At 34.5% G+C, this 26,931-nt stretch overlaps 1 protein-coding gene across 4 annotated transcripts; it reads right to left on the reverse strand.

The window, feature by feature from the left end:
• Positions 1-839: 839 nt before the first annotated feature.
• LOC143235080 (ras-related protein Rab-7a-like) lies at positions 840-25,582 on the reverse strand. 4 transcript variants are annotated; one of them, XM_076472876.1, is made up of 6 exons: positions 25,433-25,524; positions 10,027-10,162; positions 9,640-9,702; positions 8,980-9,106; positions 7,021-7,239; positions 840-2,409 (listed from the first exon to the last, which is right to left on the reverse strand). In XM_076472876.1, the coding sequence occupies exons 3-6, from the start codon at positions 9,690-9,692 to the stop codon at positions 2,191-2,193; spliced, it is 618 nt and encodes a 205-aa protein (XP_076328991.1). In that variant the 5' UTR covers positions 9,693-9,702; positions 10,027-10,162; positions 25,433-25,524; the 3' UTR covers positions 840-2,190. The 4 variants fall into 4 exon arrangements, with proteins under 4 accessions (XP_076328991.1, XP_076328990.1, XP_076328989.1 ...); XM_076472875.1 differs by lacking the exon at positions 10,027-10,162 and adding an exon at positions 23,194-23,218 and having other exon boundaries at positions 25,433-25,502; XM_076472874.1 differs by lacking the exon at positions 10,027-10,162 and having other exon boundaries at positions 25,433-25,582.
• Positions 25,583-26,931: the final 1,349 nt, after the last annotated feature.

Below are 26,931 nucleotides of genomic sequence, written 5' to 3' on the forward strand. Positions count from 1 at the left end.
TTACAATCAAATCACTGCTAACATTGGTAAGCAAATTGATAAGACAATATTAGTTCCACAACTACACAAGTGTTAAGATTCATTGTGTAAGGTGATTTGTAACACGTAACTAAGTACGAAACATTTATATTCACCAAAACTGTTCATATGAACTTTGAGTTTTGTAACACACACAAAATAGAGAATGATGTGAAAAATCACATTTCTTTCTGAAACGTATAGTCTTGTACATTCTTATTCTTGAATCGAATTATTTTTAAAGTTCTGGTAAGTACAAGCAAATTTCATGTATGTTTGCAGGCTAAAAAAAACTATCAATTGAATATCAATAGATCTTGTATTTGATTGTGCATTTTATTGAAGAAACCCAACAAATCATATTTCTAGATTCAGTATGAAAAACTTAAGTACACTTGCAAGGCTCCTGGGAACAGATAAGTGTGTTAAACCTCTATGGTGAGCATAGGATTTGAAGAATAGAGAATTGTAAAGAATTTCATTAACTCAGACTTGATAAATTACAAGATTCTTAACAACCACTTGGATAATAACGTACCTAATCATGACATGTTAATGTGCAGTTACAGAATCAACATCCCACATGTCTAGAAAGCACAACAAATTTCTTATAATTTTTTTTCCACCAATCTGTGTTTATTATTCTAGTCTTTGTTAGAATGCTTAAAATCCATTTGAAATTTCTGTTTATTAATATTCAGCATATACAAATAAACAAAGTACAATGAATTTTTTTAGGGTTGTTTTTCAACTGGATTGTAAAGATTATGTTGATGTTAGACAAATTATCTCAGTTTTGTAGAACAGAACCACCTGATATGAAAGATTTGTGAAGCATACTTTATTTTCTCTACTTCATGCTAGAACCTAAGTCAAGAATCATTAAACTCAAATAAAACAACTCCATATAATTTCAAACTAGCAATCTTTACAAATGTATCACAACTTGATAATACAGACATGAGATAATATCATTAACTATATTTATACTTTTACAATTTATAGTGACGAGACTGCAGGAAAAAAACTTTCTCTGGAACATTCAACTAACATAAATGTACAAATATCCAAATTAGTCTAACAGGTAGTACTATTTTTCTTCAATTATAATTTTACTAATATATAACACTATGAAGATTCACCTGTTACGTACTATGAAAACAATACATCAATAAAGACATCTTTAATCATATTTAAGTATATAACCTCAAACACATCTGTATTGTGAAATACCACATTACATGCACAGGAATTAAAACTACTACTGTGAACAACCCCTCTGTTAACTTTCCATTTTTTATTTTTTTAGTGACACAAGTAAATATTACTAGCTGAGAGATGGGTTTTTACCCTCAAAATTGAAACAGTCTGCTACAATATGTGCAAAAGCATAAACCAACAAGGTTGTCATTAGTAGTTAAGCTGCACGACATATTCTGAAGGAGCTCTATGTAAGATGCATTTTTTTTCACCAGAATACAACAGCTGCATCATTTACTCTGCAAAATAATCTTGGTTATAATTGTTTTACTAGTTGTCACAAATTTACAAGCATCAGCCAAAGCCAAGTGTATGTCAGGCACTTGGGACTGTTATTAACACTGATAAATAAGTCCACCTCAATCATTTCCTCAAGTGTAAATTCTTGGATGTAGTTACATTTCAATGTATAAGACATAATATGCAAGCTTAAACTTTTTAAAACAACAATTTTATTTGATACTCACCATTACACAAAGTACCTAATCTAAAACATATTACTTTTTATAACTTATCACAATGTTTAACCTTGTTGGTAAAAAAAAAGGTTAGTCTTTTTATTACCTTTTTAATTTAGATGTTAAATCAATCTTGGTAGTTGCAACATCCAAAATGCAATATTCATTAATATTAAAAGTCTGAATCCTTTTTGTTGTTACACCCAAGACAATTCTGTAAGTTTTATGGCAACTGTACTGTGGCAAATTAAATTATGAACTTTAGTGTTTACATTTCAGAAAATTAACAAGGTAATTCTTTTTAGCTAATCTTTTCTAATAAAGTGCTGAAATAATACATTGTACACTTTGAACAACTGTGTAAGAATTTCTACAACATTATACATATATATAAAGTAATTCTGCTCTGCCAGTCTTTAATAATGAATATTACTGAAATGTTACACTATATAATTCAACAAGAACATCCTTCAGATTGTGTTTTCTGTTGACTGGTCAACTTAATTTGATCTGGAAATTCATTATAAAGGTCAGTTTGGGACTCCTGAGCTAGTGCATCCTTTGCAACTGTTTGGAAGGCTTGCTCCACATTGATGGCTTCCTTAGCACTTGTCTCAAAATAAGGAATGTTATTTTTTGTCTGGCACCATCCTTGAGCTCTCTTTGTCGATACCTGCAACGAGAATTGGTTTGACCAATAATACATCTTTAGATTTAGCTAAAATGTGGTTTATAACTAATTGAATAAATAAGTGTTTCATCAATTCATGGATAGTAAACATTAGAGACTTATAAAATCTTAAACACACTATTACAATCCAAATTGTTCTTAGTTTGTGAAGTCGGACAGTGATGTGTAAATTCCAAGTCACCTGTGAAATAAGATTTGATGCCTAAAACATGCACAGGAACTTAATTTTTCTACTTTTCTAAATATCTTATCAGGTATAAACTATTTGAGGTATAATTTACAGTAGGCCTTTAAATATGATTATATTGGATAACCAAATGAACCCACTGGACAACAACAAATCAGGGAAACTTTTTTTCAACCTGAATGACACCATGCGAATTAAGGGCTAAACAGTATGCAGGTCACAAACATCTTAAGGTTCAGATACAGCCATCTCTAATTTTGAACTAATGATTAAAAAACAGCTGGTTAGTTTTGTGTTTTGTAGCACAAAGCAACTAGGCTATCTGCACCAAACATCTGGTAAAAAGTTAAAGTAAATTATTAAAATTCATAAAAAGAAATTAAGGTAAAACAAAACAAAGTTTAATTTTTCAATTAAAAACAAATAGCATTAAATCCAATTTTTACATCTAGTCTACATAAGTAAGAGAAAAACTACAGTAATACAAGTTGTAAAGGACTTTCTGTAGCATAACTGTAGTTATCATAACTTGCCAGGATGACAAACGGGTTAAGTTAAAAAATCAGCGTTAGTCACCTTAAGTTGGCCTTTCTAATCCTGGTTACGAGTTATATGATGTTGCAGCCATTTTCAGAAAGTAACGTAATACACATTTCAAAATACTTTTTGTAGCAAAATTTTAATTATTATATCTCACCAAAATGACTAAGGGACAGTTCAGACATCAGTGTTAGACATCTGAAGTTGGACTTTCCAGTCCTGGTTTCGAGTTACTTGATGTTATGACCATTTTCTAATTTCAAATTGAACTACATGTACTTCAATTCGTAAAAGGGAATTGCATTAAAAATAGGTCTAATTTATAATTTAAGAATTTAAATAGATTTAAATGACTTTAAAAATATTAATAGCCTTTAAAAAACTAAAAACATTTGTAATGTGGACAGTGTTGCCATCACCAATAACACTGTCTAACGTTATGGATAAACCTTAGAACAAAACGTTTAAAATGGTGCTGTTGTTGACAGTCGTAATGACAGCAAGACAATAAAATGTGGCTTGTTGTGACCTAAATGTCACACAGACAACACCCTGGTGCATCAGTCCCAGATAAAAGAAAACAACGAGTTAAAAAAACTGTGACCAATGCATAGTCTAGTTAGGACAACTTCCTCTTTCTGATCCTTACAGAAGCAAGATTGCCAGAGTCTAGTAAAGGGTTTTATTTGGAAAAGTTTGTTTTCACATTGCTCGCTCCATGTCGACTGCCAACTGTCATGGAGCTGAGCCTTGAATACAGGACTATAGTCCATGTATGGAACAGGTACAGCAGTGATAGTGCCAGAGCAGATAGATTTAACTGCGGGTCGGCGAACTTGTTCTTGCGAATACCAACATGGCCCAGTATCAAGAAAAATTGGATAGAAGAAGATGTTAAAGAGAAATAGGCCAGTAGGTTTTGAATATTGGTGAGAACAGGGTGTGAACTAACATGAAGCGATTTCAAGGCCAGTAGAGAACTAAGCAAGTCAGTATAAATAGTGCAATTTGAGTACTACTTAGCTTCTATATGACCAGGGCAAGAAAAATGGCATACAGTTCAGCAGTGAATACAGAAACTGTAGAGGAGATTCTGTGTGCAACCACTGAACCACAACAAACCATGGCAGAGCCCACACGGTCACCTGTTTGAACCTTTGGTATAAATAGGAATGGAAGGATGGTTCAAAAGATGTTAAGCAAAGAGCAGACAGTATTTCCAATCAGTAGTGTCAGATAGGACACAGTTGGTGATTGTAATAAGTCCTGGTGGGATGGTCTGACAAGTAGATACAGCAATGTTATCCAAGGACTCACCCAATTCATCCAACTGCACCTAGATACAAAGGCCAAAAGGAGCAACAGCAGATCGTCTGTTCTGAAAAGCATGGCCCATCAAGGAAGGAAACCACAACCCTAGGTGGGATGCTGTGGTAAAGATTGAAGTTTTGAAGCATATAGTAAAGACATTTGCAAACAGCAGAGATGTAGAGGAGGTTCGTGAGACTCTGTGTATAAGCTCTGGACTACGGAAGTGCAGAAAGCCCCAGTGCAAAACTAAGGTCCCTGATGATGAATGGGGTCTAGCATCTTTACAGCTAACGTCCTGGCAGAGCCAGAGACCAATGACCCATAGTCTAGTTTTGATCAAATAAAAGCATGATATATCTTTAGCATAGAACATTGATCCACACCCCAAGTGGTGGAAGAGATGACACAGAGGATGTTCAGTGCTCTTCTACATTTGACTCGTAACTGCTTGATGTATGGTATAAAGGTCAGCTTCTGCCCCAAGAACTTTGCCTCAGGTAGCACAACTTCACCAATACTGAGTTCAGGATCAGGGTGAATACCTCGTTGGCTGCAAAATTGCATACAAATGGTTTTAGAGAGAGAGAAGTGAAAACAGTTTGCTGTGATCCACTTCAGTAAACAACTGAGGGCAGTCTGTAGCTGCCGCTTAATATACCACATGTTCAACAACTGACATGAGATGTGAAAGTCGTTGACATAGAGCCCGTTTGCCATAGTAAAAGGGAATTGTTCTGTGATGGCATTAATCTTTACACCAAAAAGTGTGACACTCAAAACACAGCCATGAGGGACTCCATGTTCCTGTAGAAAAGAATGGGAAAGTGTCGAACCCACATGAACTTGGAATCACTTGTCTTATAAAAAATTAATAAAAATGGACAAATGACCACATAAATGAAAGTCTCGAAAAATGTCATACTTCCATGTTGATTCATACGCCTTCTCAATGTCAAAAAATTTTGAAAGAAGATGTCTGAGAAAGGCTTCTCTGAAGTCGAAATAGGTGGTCCATGGTGGAGCTCTGTTGTTGGAACCCACACTGGGTAGGTGAGAGGAGGTTGTTTGATCCAAGGAATCAAACAAGACAAGCATTAACCATTTTCTCTAAGGTCTTACAGAGACAGCTCGTCAAAGCAATTCAAAAGTTTGAAGGAATATTGGAATCCTTACCAGGCTTAGAGAAAGGTAGGACAACAGCTCAGCACTAGGCATTAGGAAAAACATTCTCCTGCAGGATCCAGTTAAAAACAATCAGAAGAAAGAGAAGCAGGAGATAGATGGTGCAGCATCTCATAGTGTATATTATCAAGTCTGACCAGTGGCAATTAGAGTCACAGAGACAATCAGCTCGAAAGGAAAAAGGTGATTGCTCTGCCCGAGTCTTGATGACTGAGAAGGTGGCCTGTAGTGGTGTGTTAGGGTTGGACCCATCAACCAGCAGGATTCTCTCTTCCCCTTCACTGGCTACCATGCACAGTAAACATGTGGGTGGATGTTAAGATCCCAGAGAAGGTAAACTAAAAGAACAGAACCTTCACTGGGTGGTTCCCTCACCACGTACAGGAATTCACACTAAGGAGTAAAAGACAGCTGACAGCACCAACCTCCATAAGGGGTTTGTTCAGTTCTATGAATCAAATAATAGGATTGACTCTTAATCTTCAAACCCTGGACCCTTTGGTTCAGAACCTACAGGCTAACTCTGCCTACAAAAATAACTAAGAAGTGAACATAAATGGAATTCCTAATAATAAAAAAAGACAACTTAAATATATACAACAGTATTTAAAGTAGTGGTAAACATACAAAATTGTCCAATTAAATTAGCCAATAAAATCTTTAAAATTTAATCAAATTCAATATTCACAGACTGAATTATACCATTTGATTTGTTAAACAAGTTTGTTTTTTTTAGTTCTGAAGTAACTAAAAACAAATTTCCAATTTTTCCAAAATGTGATAATACACGGGCATTATTCAACAGAATAGTAAAATTCATACTTACACAAAAAGACCAGCAAAACGTTATATATAGTATATGCTACAACAATTTCTTTATCATAAAATAACTTTTATTTAAAGTATCCCGTATCCCCCTCACAACAAGAAAGACTTTCTTTAGAACTATACATTAGGGTTTGATCATATCTTTATTGATGTAAATTTTAGCATAGTACTGAGAAACTGGAGTTCCTAAAAAACATTTTTTCAATGAAGGGTACCACCTTTAATATTTAAGCATTACAGTTTATATCAGTAAAATGTATGAAAAGTTTGACCTTGATACAGTTTCCCTGTGAAGTAGCATTTCTGCTCATCCTACTGATATTCATGTTGCAGATCTAGTGCTCACATTTGAGAATGACATTTTTTTTTGGGGAGGCACTACTGTAATTACCATCTTTCTCCATTCAACTGATATTATATGCTTGTATTGTAAACAACAATGTAGTTGTAGTGTCCATTAATTCCATCTATAAATAGCTTAACTTTATCATAACTATTTGTTTAATCAACTGACATCTACATAAAGTTTGCAAGTTATTTGTTACCGTTCTGTTTTCCAAGTCTATTTTATTTCCAATCACAACAAAGGGAAAATTTTCAGGATTCCTGGGAGAAGCTTGAATAAGAAACTCATCCCTCCACGAATCTAATGATTTGAATGAATTCGGAGCAGACACATCAAACACAAGCACACAACAGTCTGCTCCTCTATAAAAAGCCACTCCTAAGGACTGAAACCTCTCTTGTCCAGCTGTATCCCATATCTACATGTTGATAAAACAAGGCAAAGGACAGATATGAACATTCAAAGGCAAATTACAAAGCAAATCACTCTGATCAAAATGAAAAATAACAGTAGTTCTAAGCTTGGTTACTTTAACAATCTATACCATTAAATATATATTACGAAAATTAACCTAAATTTCAACAAGTATTTACATGCTTCAGATAATTATGAAGTAATAGTAATTTAGGGTAGAAAATGAGATTAAACACTGCAATAAGTGTGGAAATTCTTTAAACACTTCACTCTTATTTGGACAAAGTGCACTGTAAATGTTAATTTCTACCATTCTCAATGGAAGGTTATTCTGGACTATTTAAGGGTAAGTTTTACATTAGAAATTCCAAACAGCATGGGAACTGTTGTACAAATGTTGATAACGTATGGGTAACAACTGAATTGCATGACTTGAACAAATATTAAAAAACTATACAATTTTCAACGAGACCATATGTAACATAATAACAAGAATTTAGATCCGTGTCAAAAGAAGATGTTCTACTAAAAAAAACACGTGTCACAAGCACAGAAATTATATCAGATAAAATGAGAACAGAAATGGAGAGTTTTCTGATCTCTTCAAGATGGACTTGATGTAGATTAGACAGAACTATATTAACATTTAAGTTCAATGAAATCATCAACTACAATATAGCAGTTAAACTAGCACTTCTCGTATGCATATAAATACATAAGTGTAACAGGAGTATGTAACTACTGAATTATCCATAGAGAGCATCTAGTTTCAGTATATTGATTTGAAAATTGTGTTTAAGTGCAAAGACACAAAAAAGCTATTTGTTCAATGCCAACCACAAGTATCAAACCCCAGATTCTGGTTTTATAACCTCTCAAACTTATCAGGGGACACCGAGTTGGAAATGTTGGCTGAATAGACAGTTAACAAAACAATAAGTTTAGGAAAATGTACCTCAAAAGAAAAAAAATTAAGAAAGTAAATACAAACAAGATAAAAGTAAACTCTGAAATGCTAACAGGTTTATTTTGATGGTTTGATGTGATATTTTTTTAAGTCATGAACTACACAGGTTTGCTTCTGTAGATAATACTTAATATACACATTTTTTTAAATCCACAGCACTTTTGCTATCTGAGAAATAACCCCCACCTAAATGTGGTAACCAACCTAATGTTGGATCAAGCCATACATATTTGTTCGGTTTGTTTAGAATTTTTGTACAAAACTACAAGAGCTATCTACATTACCCATCCCTAATTTAGCATTGAAAGACTAAAGGGAAGGCAGCTAGTTATCACCATCTACTGTCAATTCTATGGCTACACTTTTACCAACAAACAGTGGGATTGACCATTACTTTATAATGCCCTCACAGCTGAATATTTGGTGGGATGGGGATTCGAATCCAAAAACCATACACATTCCATTTATACAAAAACATCTGATTAATTTAATACAAATCTATGTAATACGAGGGAAATTACATGAACAGAAAATAAGGCAAAATTTGATAATAAAAAAAAAGCAACAACAAGGTACACAGTTAAGTTTTAAAGTGTTCCCATTCACAACCCAGTCCAACCTTTTGAACTATTTATGGTATTAATTTTACATCTAGATTCATTTCATTAGACTCAAATACTATTTTCAGTAACAACTATTAAAGTTTTTATTCATTGAAAACATTGCAAAAAAAAACAGTATATAACTTGTATAATAACTCTAACTCTTTCCACCTACCTGCATTGTCACAAGTCTATCATCAACCATTAACTCTTTTGATAAGAAGTCTGCACCTATTGTGGCCTTATACTGATTGCTGAATTTTTTATTGACATACTGGTTCATAAGAGATGTCTTTCCCACTCTGCAACATAAAACAAATGGATATTTGTAAATTTAGTTATAACTAACTCGCCAATAATCATAAGTAAATATTCCTTCTTCTGGATAGTTTTGATGTGCTTCAAGATATAATGAAATTTTAAAAAAAGTTTTAACATGTATTTAAAGTATAAATAAAACTTAAGTTTTGTTTGCAGTAGTTAAATCTTCCAAACTACTAAACACCTTGTCCTATTTGCATGAATATAGCTATTAGTGTGAATCAAATTTCACATCAATAACCAAAAACAATAACTGCAAAAGTAAGCTTTATAATAACTTGTTATATTATATGACTACAATGCTCTAATTTACTATGCAACACTCCAGCTCAATAGATTGTAGCTACAAGATTCAACAAATTACTGTCAGCATGTTGTGTTCACAAGCTACATTTTAGTTTTTTGTTCAACATATTTTCTAAGGATAACAATGTACAGAAAATACAATGCTAAAGTTAAAATGTAGCAAGGATTGGCAAGCATATAATAATAAGTAAATGATCATCATACATACCCACTGTCACCCAAAATAATAACTTTCAGTAGAACCTTTTTTCGGGATGTCATATTTCAGTTTCTGAAACAAATACAGAGCCATCTGTTTTAATACTTCTTTAATATTCTTCAAACAAAAATCAATAACATTAACTAAAAAGAATGACAGAAACTTGTAAGTTTGATACTTAAATACAAAAATTTTTGTGTAGAATGATGCATTAGAAAATTTTGTGAATGTGATTTTTAACGAACTTGGTAGCAAGTTTCAATTTTACACTCCACACTACTACTATCCAAGTAGATGCTACCAGATCTTTGTCTCATGCTCCACACTACTGTTATCCAAACTGTTACCAGATCTTTGTCTCATGCTACAAACGACTGTTATCTAAATAACTGTTACCAGGTCATGGTCTGATGCTCCAAACTACTGTTATCCAAACAACTGTTACCAGGTCTTTGTCTCATGCTACACACTACTGTTATCCAAACAACTGTTACCAGATCTTTGTCTCATGCTCCACACTGTGAGTTGTACTCTATATTTTAAATAGAAAATTATAATAAACTTAGTATTCCAAAAGTCATTTAATCTTGAAGTCTAATTAAAGGTAGTTCCAGTTCAATCTATACATATCAATGTATGTTACTGGGTTATACCAGCTTCAGAGAATTCCACTCCTCATCAATAACCCTAAACATAAGTTAACCAGAGAGATAAAAAGCTGGACCAATATCATAGTGAAAAGTATCAAACATACTTTTGACTATGTTGACATGAACATACTTTGCAGTTGTTTGGTTGATTTAGTGTTTTATGACACAAAGCAACTAGGCTATCTGTACTAAACATCCGGTAAAAAAGTTAAAAGTAAATTTAGTAAAATTCATAAAAGGAAATTAAGGTAAAACAAAGTTTAAAGAACAACAACACATAAACAGCATAAAACCAATGTTTACATCTAGTCAAAAATGTTAAGAGAAAAACTACATTAATTCAAGTTGTAAAGGACTTTCTGTAGCATAACTAAAATTATCATAACTCACCAGGAAGACTAACAGGTAAGTACAAAAACAACTGTCAGTCACCTGAAGTTGGCCTTTCCAGTCCTGATTCTGAGTTATTTGATGTTATGGCCATTTTCAAAAAGTAATTAAAAGGTTTTAAAAGACTTGTAACAAAATTATAGTAATAACTCACCAGAATGACTAACAAGTAGTTCAAACAGATAGTTCAAACAACAGGGTCAGTCACCTGAAGTTGGCCTTTCCAGTCCTGGTTTCGAGTTATTTAATGTTTTGGCCAGTTTCTAATTTCAAATCGAACTAGATGAACTGTGAATTTTAACAGGGGGCCACGTTAAAATGGTGTAATGTATAGATTAAAAAACGTAAATGGCATTAAAAAGATTAATGGCCTTTAAAAAACTAAAAACATTACCAAGGTGGACAGTGTTACAATCACCAATAACACTGTCAGATGTTATGGACAAACTTTGGGACAGAACATGTTTAAAATGGTGCTGTCATTGAAAGTCGTAACAACGACAAGAAAGTAAAATGTGTTTTATTGTGATATGAGTGTTACACAAACTACACACTGGTGCACCAGTTCCAGATAAAAGAAAACGATGAGTTAAGAAACTGTGACCAATGCATAATCTAGTTATAACAACTTCCTCCTTCCAATATTTAGAGAAGCAAGAGGGCCAAAATTCAATATAGGGTTTTATTTGGAAAACCTTGTTTTTGCATTGCTCACTCCAAGTTGACAACCAGCTGACATGGAACCAAGCCTTCAATACAGAACCGTAGTCCACTTGTGATAGTGCCAGAGCAGATAAACTCAGCTGCAGTGTCGACGAGAACAGGGTGTGAACCAACATGAAGCAATTCCAGGGCCAGCAGAGAACTAAGCAAGTCAGTATAAATAGTGCAGTTTGAGTACTGCTTAGCTTCTGTGATCCAGGGCAAGAGAAATGGCATACAGTTCAGCAGTGAATAGAGAAGCTGTAGAGGGGGATTCTGCATGCAACCACCAAACCACAACAAACCATGGCAGAGTCCACAAAGTCACTTGATTTCAAACTATCTGTATAAATAGGAATGGAAGGATGGTTCAAAAGATGTTAAGCAAATAGCAGACAGTATTTCCAATCAGGAGTGTAAGATAGGACACAGTTGGTGATTGTAAGAAGCCATGGTGGGATGGGTAGACCAGTGGATACAGCAATGTTATCCAAGGACAGACCCAATTCATCTAACTGCACCTGATCCAAAGGCCAAAAGGAGCAATGGCAGACTGTCTGTTCTGAAAAAGTATGGTCCACTGAGGAAAGAAAACACAACCACATGTAGGATGCTTTGGTAAGGAATGAAGTTTTGAAGCATATAGTAAAGACAGTTGCAAACAGTGGAGGTGCAAAGAAGATTCATGAGACTATAAGCTATGAACAGAGAAAGTGCAGAAAGCCCCAGTGCAGAGCTGGAGTCCTTGATGATGAACGAGATCCAGCGTCATTAAGGTCAAGGGGTCTGGCAGAGCCATAGACCAGTGATCCATAGTCGAGTTTTGATCGAACAAGAACACAATATATATAAAACATCGATCCGCTCCCCAAGTGGTGGGAGAGAGGACACAGAGGATGTTCAGTGCTCTTGTACATTTGACCCATAGCTGCTTGATGTGTGGTATAAAGGTCAGCTTACAGTCAAAGATAAGCCCCAAGAACTCAGTCTCAGGAACTACAGGTAGCACAACTTCACCAATACAGAGTTCAGGATCAGGGTGAATACCCTGTTGGGGGCAAAAGTGCATGCAAACAGTTTTAGAGAGAGAAGTTAAAGCTGTTTGCTGTGGTCCACTTCAGTAAATGATTGAGGGCAGTCTGTAGCTGCCGCTCAGTATACCTCATGTTTCACGAACGACATAGAGCCCGTTTGCAAGAGTGAAAGGGAGTTGTTCTGTGATGGCATTAATCTTTGTACTAAAAAGTGTGACACTCAGAACACAGCCCTGAGGGACTCCAAGTTGCTGTAGAAAAGAAAGAGAAAGTGTCAAACCCACATGAACTTGAAATCTCCGGTCCATTAAAAAATTAATAAAAATGGCAAAGGCCACGAAATCCACATATATAGAGGTCTCGCAAAATGCCATATCTCCATGTTGTATCATAAGCCTTCTCAATGTCAAAGAATATTGATACAAGATGTTGCAATTTGAGAAAAGCTTCTCTGATTGACGTTTCAAGTCAAATCAGGTGGTCCCTGGTGGATTGCTGTCATCGGAACCCACACTGGGTGAACATGAGGAAGCTCTTTGATTCGAGGAACCAAACAAGACAAGCATTAACCATCCTCTCTAAGGTATTACAGAGATAGCTCATCAAAGTAATTGGATGGTAGTTTGAAGGAATCTTGGGATTCTTCCCAGGCTTAGAGAAAGGTAGGATAATAGCCTGGTACCAGGCATCAGGAAATACATTCTCCTGCCATATCCAGTTAAAAACAATCAGAAGAATAGCAAGAGAAGCAGGAGACAGATGGCACAGCATGTCATAGGGTATATCTTCAGGGCCAACTGATGTACTGCCAGACTGATGAAGGGCCAGTTTGAGTTCTACCAGTGTAAAGGGATGATTACAATCATAAAGACAATCAGTTTGAAAGGAAAGAGGTGATTGCTCTGCCCGAGTCTAAGTGGCTAAGAAGGTGGAAGAAGAAGCAGAAGTGCTAGATACCCGGCAAAAGTTTTCACATAGAGTATTGGCAATGCTCCAGGTATCAGCTACTTCCTAGCCATCAGAGAGTAAGATCGAGAGGGGAACAGAATTATATTGTCCAATGACCTTTCGAATCTTGTCCCATATGACTTTGGAACTGGTGGTAGAAAATGTGCTGGTTGTGAATTTAATCCAAGATTCCTTCTGGCTTTAACATCTTGCCCACTGTGCATGTGCATGGGCCCAATGGAAAATGATGAGGTTCAAGAGTGTGGTCTTGTTCCCCAAACTCAAAAGACCCTTGAAAGGAAGAAGATTTGAGACGATTCTTGAGATTAAGGCAAATGCGACAAAGGAGCTGGAGGACATTACAAAAGAAGCGTACCAGAACTGTTTCAACAAGTGGAAACACCATTGGGATAAGTGTGTGCGTTGGGGAGGAGAGTACTTTGAAGGGGTCCCAGACCTGTAACTTCTAAATAAAGCACAGTATGTTTTATGACGTCAGTCCATGTAATTTTTGAACACACCTCGTATTGTGGAAAACATGTCGAGGTTTTAGGAATACACTGAGCAGCTGCTTGTATAACACAGTCAGTTACTGCTGCCACATTGTATTGATAGCTTACAGATGATGACAGGATCAAGTTCTACGAGAGCAGTAAAAGAGGAACAGTTTGCTTGATCCAGCTTCCACCAGGGCACATTGGTCAGATGGCACTGACCATGGCCAGTCTCTCAAGATTATAGGAAAATGATCACTGCCTTGTGGATTATTGTCAACCCTCCATGAAAAATGGGAGAATAATAAAGGGGAGCAAATTGAGAGATCAATAGCAGTAAAGAACCGACTAGATGCATGGAAATAAGTAGAAGAACCAGTATTGAAAAGAGAAAGGTTGAGATAAGAGAGCATTCTACAGATCGACCTCTCCTGTCAATATCAGCACTTCCACAGAGGGGATAATGTCCATTAAAGTACCCCAGGATGAAAAAGGGAGATGGCATTAAGGTCTGATTGATCATATGTCTGTCCAGGCGACAGGAAGAGAGAAAAAACAGTGATGGTATGACCCAAGGAAACACGGATGGCTACGGCCTCCAAGGGTGTGTTGATTGGCAAAGACAGGGTGGGCACATGCTTATCAACTAACAGTGGCACCCCTCCATCACACAACCTGTCATTTCTGTGTAAAGAAAACTGTATTGGCAGGTTTCAGAAAGGTTTCCTGTAAGAAAATACATACAGGATAGTAAGAAGCAATCAGTGTTTTGATGTCATCCAGATGAGAACGTAAACCTCGACAGTTCCATTGTGTCAGGGAGGCCATTTTTATTTATGTGTAGGTGAATTGGGTGAAGAACTCTTTAGTTTACAACCATGTCTATTTTCCTTACTCTCCTTATTCGAGGGAGGTCTATCAACCTCTGTAGATCCTGCCCTGGGTCGATTGGGCAGGTGTTTGCTTTTGGAAGGGGATTCCAGTGACTGAGGATGTGAACAAGTGATTGTTTTGCATCTTGGGTTGGGACAAGAAGATGTATCTGAGGAAATGCCTGTAAATGGAACCAAAGGATGTGGATCTTGGGTTTTGTTGGAATGTATGTAAGAGACAGAGATAGGTGATGAAGTTGATTCATCAACTTTTTTAACCATGGAGGTCAAAAGACTTTTCATTTGTTTAGAGAACAATTGTTTTGGAGGCACAGAGAGATCTGTCTGCATTCCCACTGTAGTTGTGGAACAAAGTGCATCAGCATACATCCAAGATGAGATGGTGGACAGCAATTTTCAAGCCTCAGGATAAGTAATGTTATGAATCATTTTCAAATGCTGCACCTCTTTTTCTTCCAACTATTTAGGGCAAGAACAAAAGTAGGATGGGTGAAAGCCATTGCAACTGATGCAATGAGGGTCTGTTTCACATTCGTAGGCATCATGGTCCTTGCCACTACAACAAGCACGTCAAGGAACTACAACATGATGTCTCCGAGTGACCAAACCGCTCACACTGGAAACATTGGAGAGGGTTTGGAATGTATGGCCATTTCTTGCAATTAACATAACCTGCCTTGATGGTGAAGGCAGACATGGTGACAAAAATGTGAGAATAAGGGCATTGGTCGGCATCATAATTCCATCTTTGCAAGTGGATATACTCCTCACTGCAGAAACTCCTTGGGTGGAGAAACCAGTGAGAATCTCCAACTTTGAAATGTTCTTCAAATACCTCTTAATAATAACTCCTCGTGATGAATTCAAAGTAGCATGAGGTGTAACCTCAACAGGTATATCCCCACAGTGTTGAGATGTGGATGTTTCCACCAATATGTCACCAGATCTTTACTGTATTTGGAGAGCCAGCAAGTCCCTTCAGTCCCTTCTGAATGAAAGAGAGAGACATTTGCCCTAAAGATTTGTCTGGAAGTGAATACAATATAAGAAAATGAGGTACAATAGGTGGTACAGGTGATGAGGATTGCTGCTCAGAATCTTCAAGATGTGGTTGTTTACCTATAGACTGTTTTTTCACTATTTAAGATTTTTAATTGGAGTATCCATAATAAAGAAAGGGAAATTTTGCTGCCCACTGGAGCTCTATGAGGGGATGCACTACAATGTCAAACAAGTACACTGCAGGAATGCCAGGGTTTAATGAGAACTATACCCAAACACCAGCATCAGATACAATGTCCACAACACCTGTTGAGAACATCCAACAGTGATACTTGGTTGACCCTAGCCTGAGTGGATAAGCTAACTGACCCAAGAAGGCCACTCCAATGCTGCATGTCTTCAGGCCAATGTGGTGTGTTAGGGTTGGACACCTCAATTACCAGAATCATAGCCTCCCTTCACAGGTTGCCACGCACAGCAAACACGTGGGTGAATGTTTAGATCCCAGAGGAGGTAAACTGAAAGAACAGAACCTTCCCTGGGAGGTCCCTTCACCACGTACAGGAATCCACACTGAGGTGCGCACCACTGTTAACCAAACAACTGTTACCAGATCTTATTCTTATGCTCCAAATTACTGTTATATAACTTGTTAATAGATCTTATGCTCCAAATTACTGTTATATAACTTGTTAATAGATCTTATACTCCACATTACTGTTATCCAAACAACTGTTACCAGATCTTGGTCTCATGCTCCACACTACCGTTATCCAAATCACTGTTACCAGATCTTGGTATCATGCTCCACACTACTGTTATCCAAATAACTGTTACCAGGTCTTGGTATCATGCTCCAAACTACCATTATAAAACTTAATAGATCTTGTACTCCACAATACTGTTATCCAAACAACTGTTAGCAGATGTTGTTCTCATGCTCCAAACTACTGTTACCTAAACTGACACAAGATCTTATACTTCACACTACTGTTATCCAATCAACTATCACCAGATCTGTCTTGTACTCTACACTACCATTATCCAAACTGTTACCAGATCTTGGTCCCATTCCCCAAATTACTGTTATCTAAACTGTTGCCAGATCTTATGCTCCACCCTACTGTTATCCAAAAAACTTATCAGATCTTGTTCTCATACTCAAAACTACTGTTATCCAAACAACTGTTACAAGATAATGGACTGATGCTCCACATTACTGTCATCCAAAGAACTGTTACCAGATCTTTGTCTTATGCCCCACACTACTGTTATGCAAACAACTGTTACCAGGTCTTGGTCTAATTCCTCTATTGTAATCCAAATGCTTGTTAGAAGATCTTAAGTCTTATGGTCTACAATATTTATAATATATATTTAAACTGAAAAAATTGTTTTTCTTCTGTTTTCTTTAGACACTAATTACTTGTTCTTCACTGTCAACAACACAACTTTTCAACACTACACATAAACTAGCTTAAAACTTTGCCAATCCCAATTCACTTGATGGTAAATTTCTTTTCTAAATTGTTTTGAATTTCATGCAAAGGTATACTCGAGATATCTGTACTATATGTTCCATATCTTGCAGTGAAAAACTAGAGAGGAGGGAGATAGTCACCACCATCCACAGCCTACTCTTATACTATTTCACCAACAAATAGTGGGATTGACCGTAATACCATAATGTCCCTACAGTTGAAAGTGCAAACATGTTTGATGGAATGGAGACTCAAACTTGCATCTCTCAGATTGTGAGTCAAGTGCCCTAACCATCAGGTCATGCCAGGCATATTTCTTTACAAAACTTTTTTAGAGGAAAAAACTAGAATCCCTCACAAGAAGTTGGTTTAGGTGTTATAATATAAAAACTTAAAATATAAATAAGATACAGGGCTAGTTAACATAAAACCACTGTAGTAAACTAATTTAAGATTCACTCATTCTTTTAACAAGGAACTTCAGTAAAGTATTGATATATGACTATCACCATGCAAGTGGAACTCAATAATATAGTCCTGATAGTGCTATGATAACAATAGTGATAGTTTTGTTGTTAAATCAAATTAAACAGTTTAAACAAACATCTTTTAAGAAATAGGCAAACAAATTCATTATCTACTGTGTACTAGCACTGTAACTTTGTGAAAAAATTTATTTCATAAATATTGGATTCCACAATTACATTCCTTCAGAAAGTGATGAATTATCTAGTGGTGTAGTGGTAAAGTTGATTGTGCTAGAGCACCTCCTAAATCGTAATCAATTTCCAGCCTTTGAATTATAGATTCAATTATAAACTGCACTTCAGGCATTTGTCTATAATTACAACTACTTACCAGTTAAGTTCGCATGACTAATAAACATAGCTAAATCATAAAGATGCAACTGATATATATCTTTAGTTTGTTTAGCATCTACACATCATAAAATACATATTTGTTTCAGTAACGATCATAATACCTGGGGCTAGACTTTGACTGCCAAGTCACAAAGCATAAGACATTACAGTGTGTTGGCAGTTTAGTTCCTGGTACCATGAAAACATTCTCTTTCTGTGATGCATGTAGCAGTAAATGGTAAATGTGATTGAAAGCTCAAGATTTGCTTAAAGATAAACTATATGATAGAGCTCAGCTGTATATACACAGGTTAGGTAGGATGTTTGGTGGAATGTAGGGAAAAAAAGTCACAATCTGAACTTATAGTTATTGAATTATTCCACTGATTCATGCAATGATTCCCCTCATACATGCCTGAAAAGTACACTTGACTCTGAATTATACATAAACAAACTTGTCAAGTTAACAGATTGTTTATATTGTGCTCTTCAATTAAAAATCAGGACTGTATGAATCTTAATGAAGAAATACACAGATTAAATGTGTTAGTAAATTCAGAGCTATCAAGAATCATAGTAAGGACTGATTTCATGTGAGGTCAGATTAGGAACTACATTCCTCAGATTAGATGTAAAGGTAAGTTGGATGAGTAACCTTGTACAACAGTTATGTAAATTATAATATTAATTTGTGTACATAATATAATTTTCATATGTTATACATAATGCAATATTGTGCAAGTTGTGTTATTACTTATGTATATCATGTACTTTTCATTTAATGATACATATCATGCATAACCCCATTACTGCAATAAATAATTAAATCAAAAATTTTGTATTACTCTATATTGTATCTGGGTGTCAAAAAATTTGATTTATTTTAACAGCCACAGCCTGGTGAAGCTCTAAAGACAAGCCAATGTTCTGTAAAAACATTTAGTATGCTCCATCATCAATAAAACATTTCCTTATGCTTATAAATCTTTGCTTGCCTACCTTACCTTATTGTATTAGCATAACATGCTTCCTTAAGTCAAAGATCAACAAGAATACCAAGATCACTTTCTTCCATAACACTTATAATTCAAATTATCTTGCATTTACTGCAATTAAAAGCCATCTACAGTTTATCTGCCCTACTTAACAAATGACATCATGGTCAGCAACACAATAGGCCATAACATCAGCAGCAAATTTCAGTAATTTACTGACCATTCATCTATAGTGTGAAAGCAAATACAATGGCACAGAACTTCTAACACTAAGGCTCATGGTAACCTACTTTTAACATAAATTCAGTTTTATAAAAACTCTGCTTTCTTCAACCCAGCTGATTTTCTACCCAACACACCAATATACACCACACACCAATAATTTGCATTTAAAAACTCCCTTATACTTCTGAAAATACAAATGTACTAAATTCACTCTTACTCCCATCTATGCAAGTGGTAATAACCTCTTCAAAGAATGTCAAAAAATTAGTAAGACAAGACTTTTCCCCCTAATGAAACCAACAGTTTAAGGTTAAAGTGATGAATACAATGAAAAATGTACAGAACTATAGCAAAGCTAGGGATCTAGTTAAAGAAAAGAAAGAATTAAGAAAAACAACTAACTAATAACCTTAAAACTAACAAGAAATTTTTGGTGCTACAATGGCATGTGGTCAACAAAGATATTTATACTATAGTGTGCAGTCCACATAGATACTATCATCATCACCATTTCACCTTTTCTTTATTTGCAGTTGGTGTCGGTTATTACAAATAATGCTAAAGAACAAAATACCATTACATAACATTTTTGGGCAGATATAGTCAGACTAAGTTCCAACAATCAAAACTAGTGCAACTGTAACCTAAATATAAGATACTCTTTTGGAACACACAACTTATTATTTGAACAAAAACATGGATTGATACAACTTATTTAGTAAGAAATTATGTTTCAGTGAATCACTAAAACAGCATTGATGATAGTATCTGTGTAGACTGCACGTTACAGCGTGAATATTTTTGTAAACTATATCAATTTTTTATGTATGTTAACAGTGAGCATGATATTAGAATGGGGTATGGACCTTAAAAAGTGCTGAGATGTCCAAATGTTTTTGTTTTCTCCTTGTTTTTAAGAGAAAATATCACTAATATTCCCAAAACTAATCATTCTATGAGAAATGTTAGAACTGATCTGAATCGTGCAAATCTGTCTCTTGTTAATAAAAATAAATAAAAATAGATTTCACCATGGTAAAAAAAAGGCATCAAATAAGGTTAAAAATCACACATGCAAACTTCTTTCATTTTTGGCAAGTAAATAGACAACAGTCAGGTGTTTGAGAACTAGCTAATGCTATTCCTATTTTTGATGGGATTTTTGAGTTACCTTGGAAAAAAAAACAAGGTTACTTAGTCTTGCTTGTAATATTTAGTGAAATACAATTTCATAAAAAAAGGCTAACATCAATTTACCAATGGGAAACTTAGTTTTATTAATATGTTATGTTTATTTGAAGATGTTATTCACCTGAATATTGGAAAGGCTATAAAAATGTTGTACTTGCAATGAGTTTTTCACGAGATGACTAACAAGATTAGCTAAGAAAACCACCTTGATAGGGAAAAGTGACAGACTAGTTAATTAGATTATAGGGTAGTTGAACAAGTATATAATTGGAGTCTAATAGAATTAGATCCTTGTATGTAGAAGAATATCTCACGGGTTAGTGCTTGGACCTTTGCTTTTTATTATTTACATTAATTATACTGATAAGGAATAACTGGTAAAGTTAGTTGATGATGTCAAAAGTGTTGGGGTTTTCTAGTTGTATTGAAAATGATGAGATAAGAATGACTCACAGTAATTGAATAAAGTAAACACATTTAGCAAATGACCTATAATTATAGGAAGTGGAAGATAATGGAGTTTCATCATAATAATAATGTGCCATTTAATATCAATGGGAATCCACTCAATATTGTAACTAAAGAAACAGATTTTAGCATAGTAGTGGATATGTCACTCAAGCCATTGATATCTCTCATCTGCTGTTGTAAAAGCTATATGATGAATATATGCATTTAACAGTCAAGTCAAAAGCAGAAATTCTATTCACATCAACTGCTAGTTAGGTCTTATTTGGAATATGGTGATGATACTCCCTTTTAGTCCCCTATTTATTTGGGTATTCACTTATTGGAGGTTACAAGGATAATTCTGGAAGGATTAAGATCTGTTAACTTATTTTATTTTGAAAAATGGTAAGAGGCAATATTATTTAAGTTCACACAATTATTTAATAGACCTATTGGACAAAGGTCTGTTTTGTTGTGCTACAATCTGATGTAAGATAATAGGATGAGAGGACACAAGTTTAAGATTTGGAAAACAAGCTAACCTTGATTTAAGAGTTTTATTTTTTAACAGACTGACTTAAGAATTGAGTTACTGTCAACAGTATTGTAGACCAGCATTTTGACATGAGAATCAACAATTTTTGGAAACACTGAGGATGTGTTTCAAATTTTTACTTTTCTCAAATGTTAATATGCAAGAATAGCTGTGAAGGTCCAAATGGTCTCTTGTTGTCTATACATTATACTAAAAATAAAAGCCTTTTTATTTAATTGAGAAAAGAAAATAGGAAAAATTAACTTACACCTATATACCAAACCAGTTATAATCACAAATATGATTAATATAATATTATCTAAGAATAGTACAGCTTTATTAATCAACAGACAATTGTAATCAATCAATGAACACTGTCAAACTACAACTGTGACTTGCAACATGCACACATACAATATACTGGTTCAAAAAAATGTTTAACAGTGTATATTAAATTTATGTTTAAAATAATTACAAATAAAGCTCAAACAACTTAACTATGCTAAACAAAAAATTCTTTCATTTTATATAATCTGGTTCTGATATTTAAAATATTACTTGATGTGACAATTAAAGTATGAAACTTAATAATATATACTTCCTTTCAGGATAATCACTTTTCATATTTTCTTGCATCTCCAAATTTAATAAATTTCTTCATTGTGATTTTTACACCTCATGGCAACTTAAGAGTAGTAAACTTAGAAACACCACAAATTTACTTCTTGACGAGAAACCCAGTTGAAATAAAAATGTTTCTAAGAATGACTGGTATGGGTATTAACACTTTTACTAATAAAGCAGAGAACAATATTTTGACCTTCCTACATCATCTTCAGGTTAACAAAGGAAGAGCTTGCAACTGACCAATACTCTATTCTCTAAGACATGCCCAGTTACAAATTCTCTCTTTCTTAACCAGAAAATGACCTAGGAAAATCAAAACATTCTCTGCTTTATTAGTAAAAGTTTTAATACCTATACTTCAAATTTATACATAAATGTTTATTAATGCATTTCTGTTTAGTTTTTTTTATATTTACAATCATGTAGTAAGAAGCTATGTACTAAGCATTTCAAAGATCGAGTTCATTTGTATACATACTTATAGCCAAAGCAGCAAATTCATAAATCACAATTAAACAGGTCCATAATTTGAAGGAGGAAACTTGTCACTTTATCTCTTTGAAACTAGATTACTTTCAATTATGTTTCAAAATTTTAATTACATATTTCAACAAATTTCTACGTAGTCTTAGAAATGGAGATATGTAGCTACAAAATGTTACTTCCATTCATATTGCTTTGTTCAAGATTGGAGGTGATCATCTCAGCTATAGTATAAAACTATCTGGCAATGTTTGTTCTTTAGAATGTTAGTCTTTTTCTCCTGTATTGTCTATTTGTTAAATATTTCTCTACTCATTGTATGTGGTATTTCTGAAAACTAGATAATTTTTCACTTTTAAAGAAAACCACTTATGAGTTACTTTTTTGTTGCACATTGTGTCTGACATTTCTGTAGTGTAGGACTAAGATTAATAAGGAAATGGTCAAAACATATCAATTATTACCTACTTTGGGCTTCAACTTTATTTCACTCTAATTGTAGTACTAATAAATGAGTACTTTTGTCTATTAAAATGTTAATTTTGTTCCTGTTTTGTGGAGTTGTTAGTGTATAACAATAGTTTTGCACAACGTCGGACTTACTGATCCACCTCTGCTGTTCCATCCTCTAAAAAAGATCAAATAAATTAATGCAAATAAAATCCTAAAGCCATTCCCTATCATTCATACAGTTAAAGTTTTCTCTTAAACACACACAAATTACCCACTCCAAAAACTAATCACCATATTAGAAAAATATTCTTAGCAATAGATGACTCTTACTCTGGCAAACTTTGTGTCCCCTAGTCCTAATATTCTCACTGTTAATTATGAAAAAAAAAAAGATGATGCATCAACCCTATCAATTTCCTTTACAATCTTACACATCTCAGATACTCTCTAACTCTTAACTTTTAGAGAAAACAATTTGAGAGATTCCAATCTATCCTCATATAATAACCCCTTCATTCCCATGCACCATTCTAGTAACATTCTCTGAAATATTTCCAATAATTAAATGCCCTTCCTAAGTTGAAAAGCCCATGACTGAACACAATACTCCAAATGTGGCCTAATTAGTGAAATGTATCATGAAATTATAATCTTTTAGACTTTGTTTAATACTTCCTGCATATACAACCTAAAATCCTTTGTCTTACCACTAGCAAGAACACACGGCTAGGATGGCCTTAGAGACTGATCAACCATTACACCATGATCCATTTCTTTCATGATACTGTTACTATTATTGCAATATGAATTATAATAACCCCCAGGCATTATACTGAATTTATTATAATTAAAACCCATCCACAATTTATTTGTCCAACTCACTAAATGATCTAAATCCTTTTGTAAATCAGCAGCATCCTCTTCACAGCCAGCAACAACATCCAAGGCATTGATATCTGTAAATTTATTAATCATTCCTTCAGCTATGTTATAGATGTAAATCAAAATGAGCAAAGCTCAAAGACTGAGCCCTGAGGTATCCCACTTATGACATTAATCCAGTCTGACTGAACTCCACTTGCAACAATTCTCTGCTTTTCTTCTTTCCATCCATACATCCACTCTTCTATCCAAGTTGCTAATTCCCTACACCTAAATTGTTTTTAAACCTTTTACGTGGCACCTAGTTAAATGTGAAAATCCAAATACACCAAATCAAAACCCTTACCTTCAACATTAGTAACCTTTTCAGAGAACATTAAAAGATTTGATAGGATAGATTTTTTCTTAGTAGAACCTTGTTGACTATCCAATAAAATCCTAGAATTTGTTAAATGGCTTTACAAAGCATCTTTTATCACACTTTTCAAAAATTTTCCCACAACTTATGCAAGACTTTTAGGCCTATAATCACTGACACATTTCTATCACCTCCCTTAAAGAGGAGTAACATTAAGTATCTTCCAAACCTCTGATACTTGCTGACTATTCAAGAACTTACAAACGTAGTAGCAAGTGGCTGAAATAACCAATCCTTAACCTTCTTCAAAGCCCTTATGAACACAAGATTTGCCCTGCAATAATTTACTCTGGAACTATTTCACAATGTCAAAGATTTTTGTACCTATGGAAGTTGACTTTTCCACAAAAGGTGTGGAAGGAGAATTTTAATGGATAATAGGATCTCTAGTTGTATCAGTAAAGCCAGGTACCTAAGTCTGTCAAAAACATTAAACTGAAACCATGAAAATTTTTAAAGAAAGCATATATTTTATTAAATTATTTAACAACTTACTAGTGCATTTTCTTGTTTTTTTATGGTTGTGTTATAACTTACAATATCATTCAAACTCTTCTATGGCATTATATTTAAGCTTTAAAATGTTCACTGAGTTTAAGAACTCCATGTTAATTAATTTGCAGAGTAATTGTGATAACTCAATCAAAAAAATGTGCTATCCCAAAAAAGAATTTGGACAACAGAAAAATGCTTGCAATATTAATGAAAACATCCCACACCAAAAATAATAATTCTTTCATACAGCTCCATAAGTTTCCTTCCACTTACTAATAATAACAAAAAAAAAGTGTCCTCAAGACTATCTCCCTAAGAGTAATACCAATAACAACCTTTAACCTCACCATTTTCAAAATTCTAAAGTCCGTAGTGAATATAATTTTGCTTTTTAATGATTTGCGACACATTCAGTTTTCACAGGGTATTACATTTAAAAATTAAACTATCAATTAAAGGCTATGAAAATTATGAACATAGCGTCACAGTTCACTTGTCCTAGTTTATTTACATTAGCAAAGTATTAATATTATGAACTGTAACAAATGTATTATAATCACAGTTAAATTGACAAACACACTAAACAAAACTTACCTTTAACTTTTTTTTTTTTTAACTTGAAAATAGAAATTTAAACTCCTCTATGCCCTGTCACTGTCAGTCACGAGATCACACATCAGACGTCATTGTGAGTATGCTCTCCAAATAGGTGACGCTCTTGGAAAATATTTTAATACAGTTGAAAATGTCCAAATCGATCGTTAATAGACAGTACATGGTGATGCGAAATCAACAAATTTCTAAATGCATATATTCAATATTAACAGTTTTTTAGAAGGAACTTGTTAAGGCTTTAATCTTGGTTATTATTTATGTTAATGATATTTTAAAATGTTGGTGATGCTGATTACTGAAAAAAGTGTATGTTGTGCAAACAGTAAATTAATGTTTCTGCATTTCAGATTTTGATGCCTTTGTCATTAGCATTCCGCGACCACTCTATTAAGTAGATAGAAAGACAGCGTTTCTTGTTTGATACACTGATGTACGGATCCGTGTGCAACAAAAAGATCGGAAGATATTTTTGAGTTTACGACTCTTGGTACAAATTAACCTAATGTTTGGGGACGATAACGGACCTATTGGTCCATCCTCTGGACTAAAACAAAAAATATTAAATAAATAAATTCTAAAAAATCGTAAAGCCATTCGTTATCATGAACAAAGTTATCTAGCTTTCTTTTAAACTCGCTTAATTTTACTGAGGCCCGGCATGACCAGATGGGTTAAGGCGTTAGACTTGTAATCTGAGGGTCGCGGGTTCGAATCCCCATCGCACCAAACATGCTCGCCCTTTCAGCCGTGGGGGCGTTATAATGTTACGGTCAATCCAACTATTGAATAGCCCAAGAGTTGGCGGTGGGTGGTGATGACTAGCTGCCTTCCCTCTAGTCTTACACTGCTAAATTAGGGATGGCTAGCGCAGATAGCCCTTCAGTAGCTTTGCGCGAAATTCAAAAAACAAACAAACAAATTTATTGCCTCCACAACATCCGAAGGCAATCCATTCCAAAGAGAAATCATTCTGTTAGAAAAATAATATTGTACTGCATAAATTTATATTTGTGTCCTTTAGTCCTATTATTCATACTGTTAAATATGAAAAATATGACGTATCAACACTATCAATTCCCTTTGCAATGTTACACATCTCAATCAGATCTCCTCTAACTCTTCTTTTTCAAAAGAAAACAGTTTGAGAGATCTCAACTTCTCCTCATATGACAACCCATACATCCCAGGTATTCTTCTAGTATCCCTCCTCTGAATCATTTCCAACAATTCAATATCCTTCCTAAGGTAAGAAGCACAAGACTGAACACAATACTCCAAATGTTGCCTAACCAGTAACATATACAATGAAATTTTTACTTTTTTAGATTTGTATTAAATATTTCTATAGATGCAATATAAAATTTTATTCGCCTTACCACTAACAACAGCACACTGGATAGCAAATAACTGATAAGTTATTACACTAAGATCCCGTTTTTTCTTGATACTGTTAAAGTTATTCCCTTATAAATTACACT

The sequence above is a fragment of the Tachypleus tridentatus genome, chromosome 12 (genome assembly GCF_004210375.1).
Source record: "Tachypleus tridentatus isolate NWPU-2018 chromosome 12, ASM421037v1, whole genome shotgun sequence".
Lineage (NCBI taxonomy): Eukaryota > Metazoa > Arthropoda > Merostomata > Xiphosura > Limulidae > Tachypleus > Tachypleus tridentatus.

Excerpts from the sequence above, each read along its gene's own strand:
- LOC143235080 (XM_076472874.1), bottom strand. The coding sequence starts at position 9,692 with ATGACATCCCGAAAAAAGGTTCTACTGAAAGTTATTATTTTGGGTGAC. Across the intron at positions 7,240-8,979 it reads ATAGACTTGTGACAATGCAG|ATATGGGATACAGCTGGACA; the intron begins GTAGGTGGAAAG and ends ATCAACATGTAG. Across the intron at positions 2,410-7,020 it reads TAGACTTGGAAAACAGAACG|GTATCGACAAAGAGAGCTCA; the intron begins GTAACAAATAAC and ends TTCTCGTTGCAG.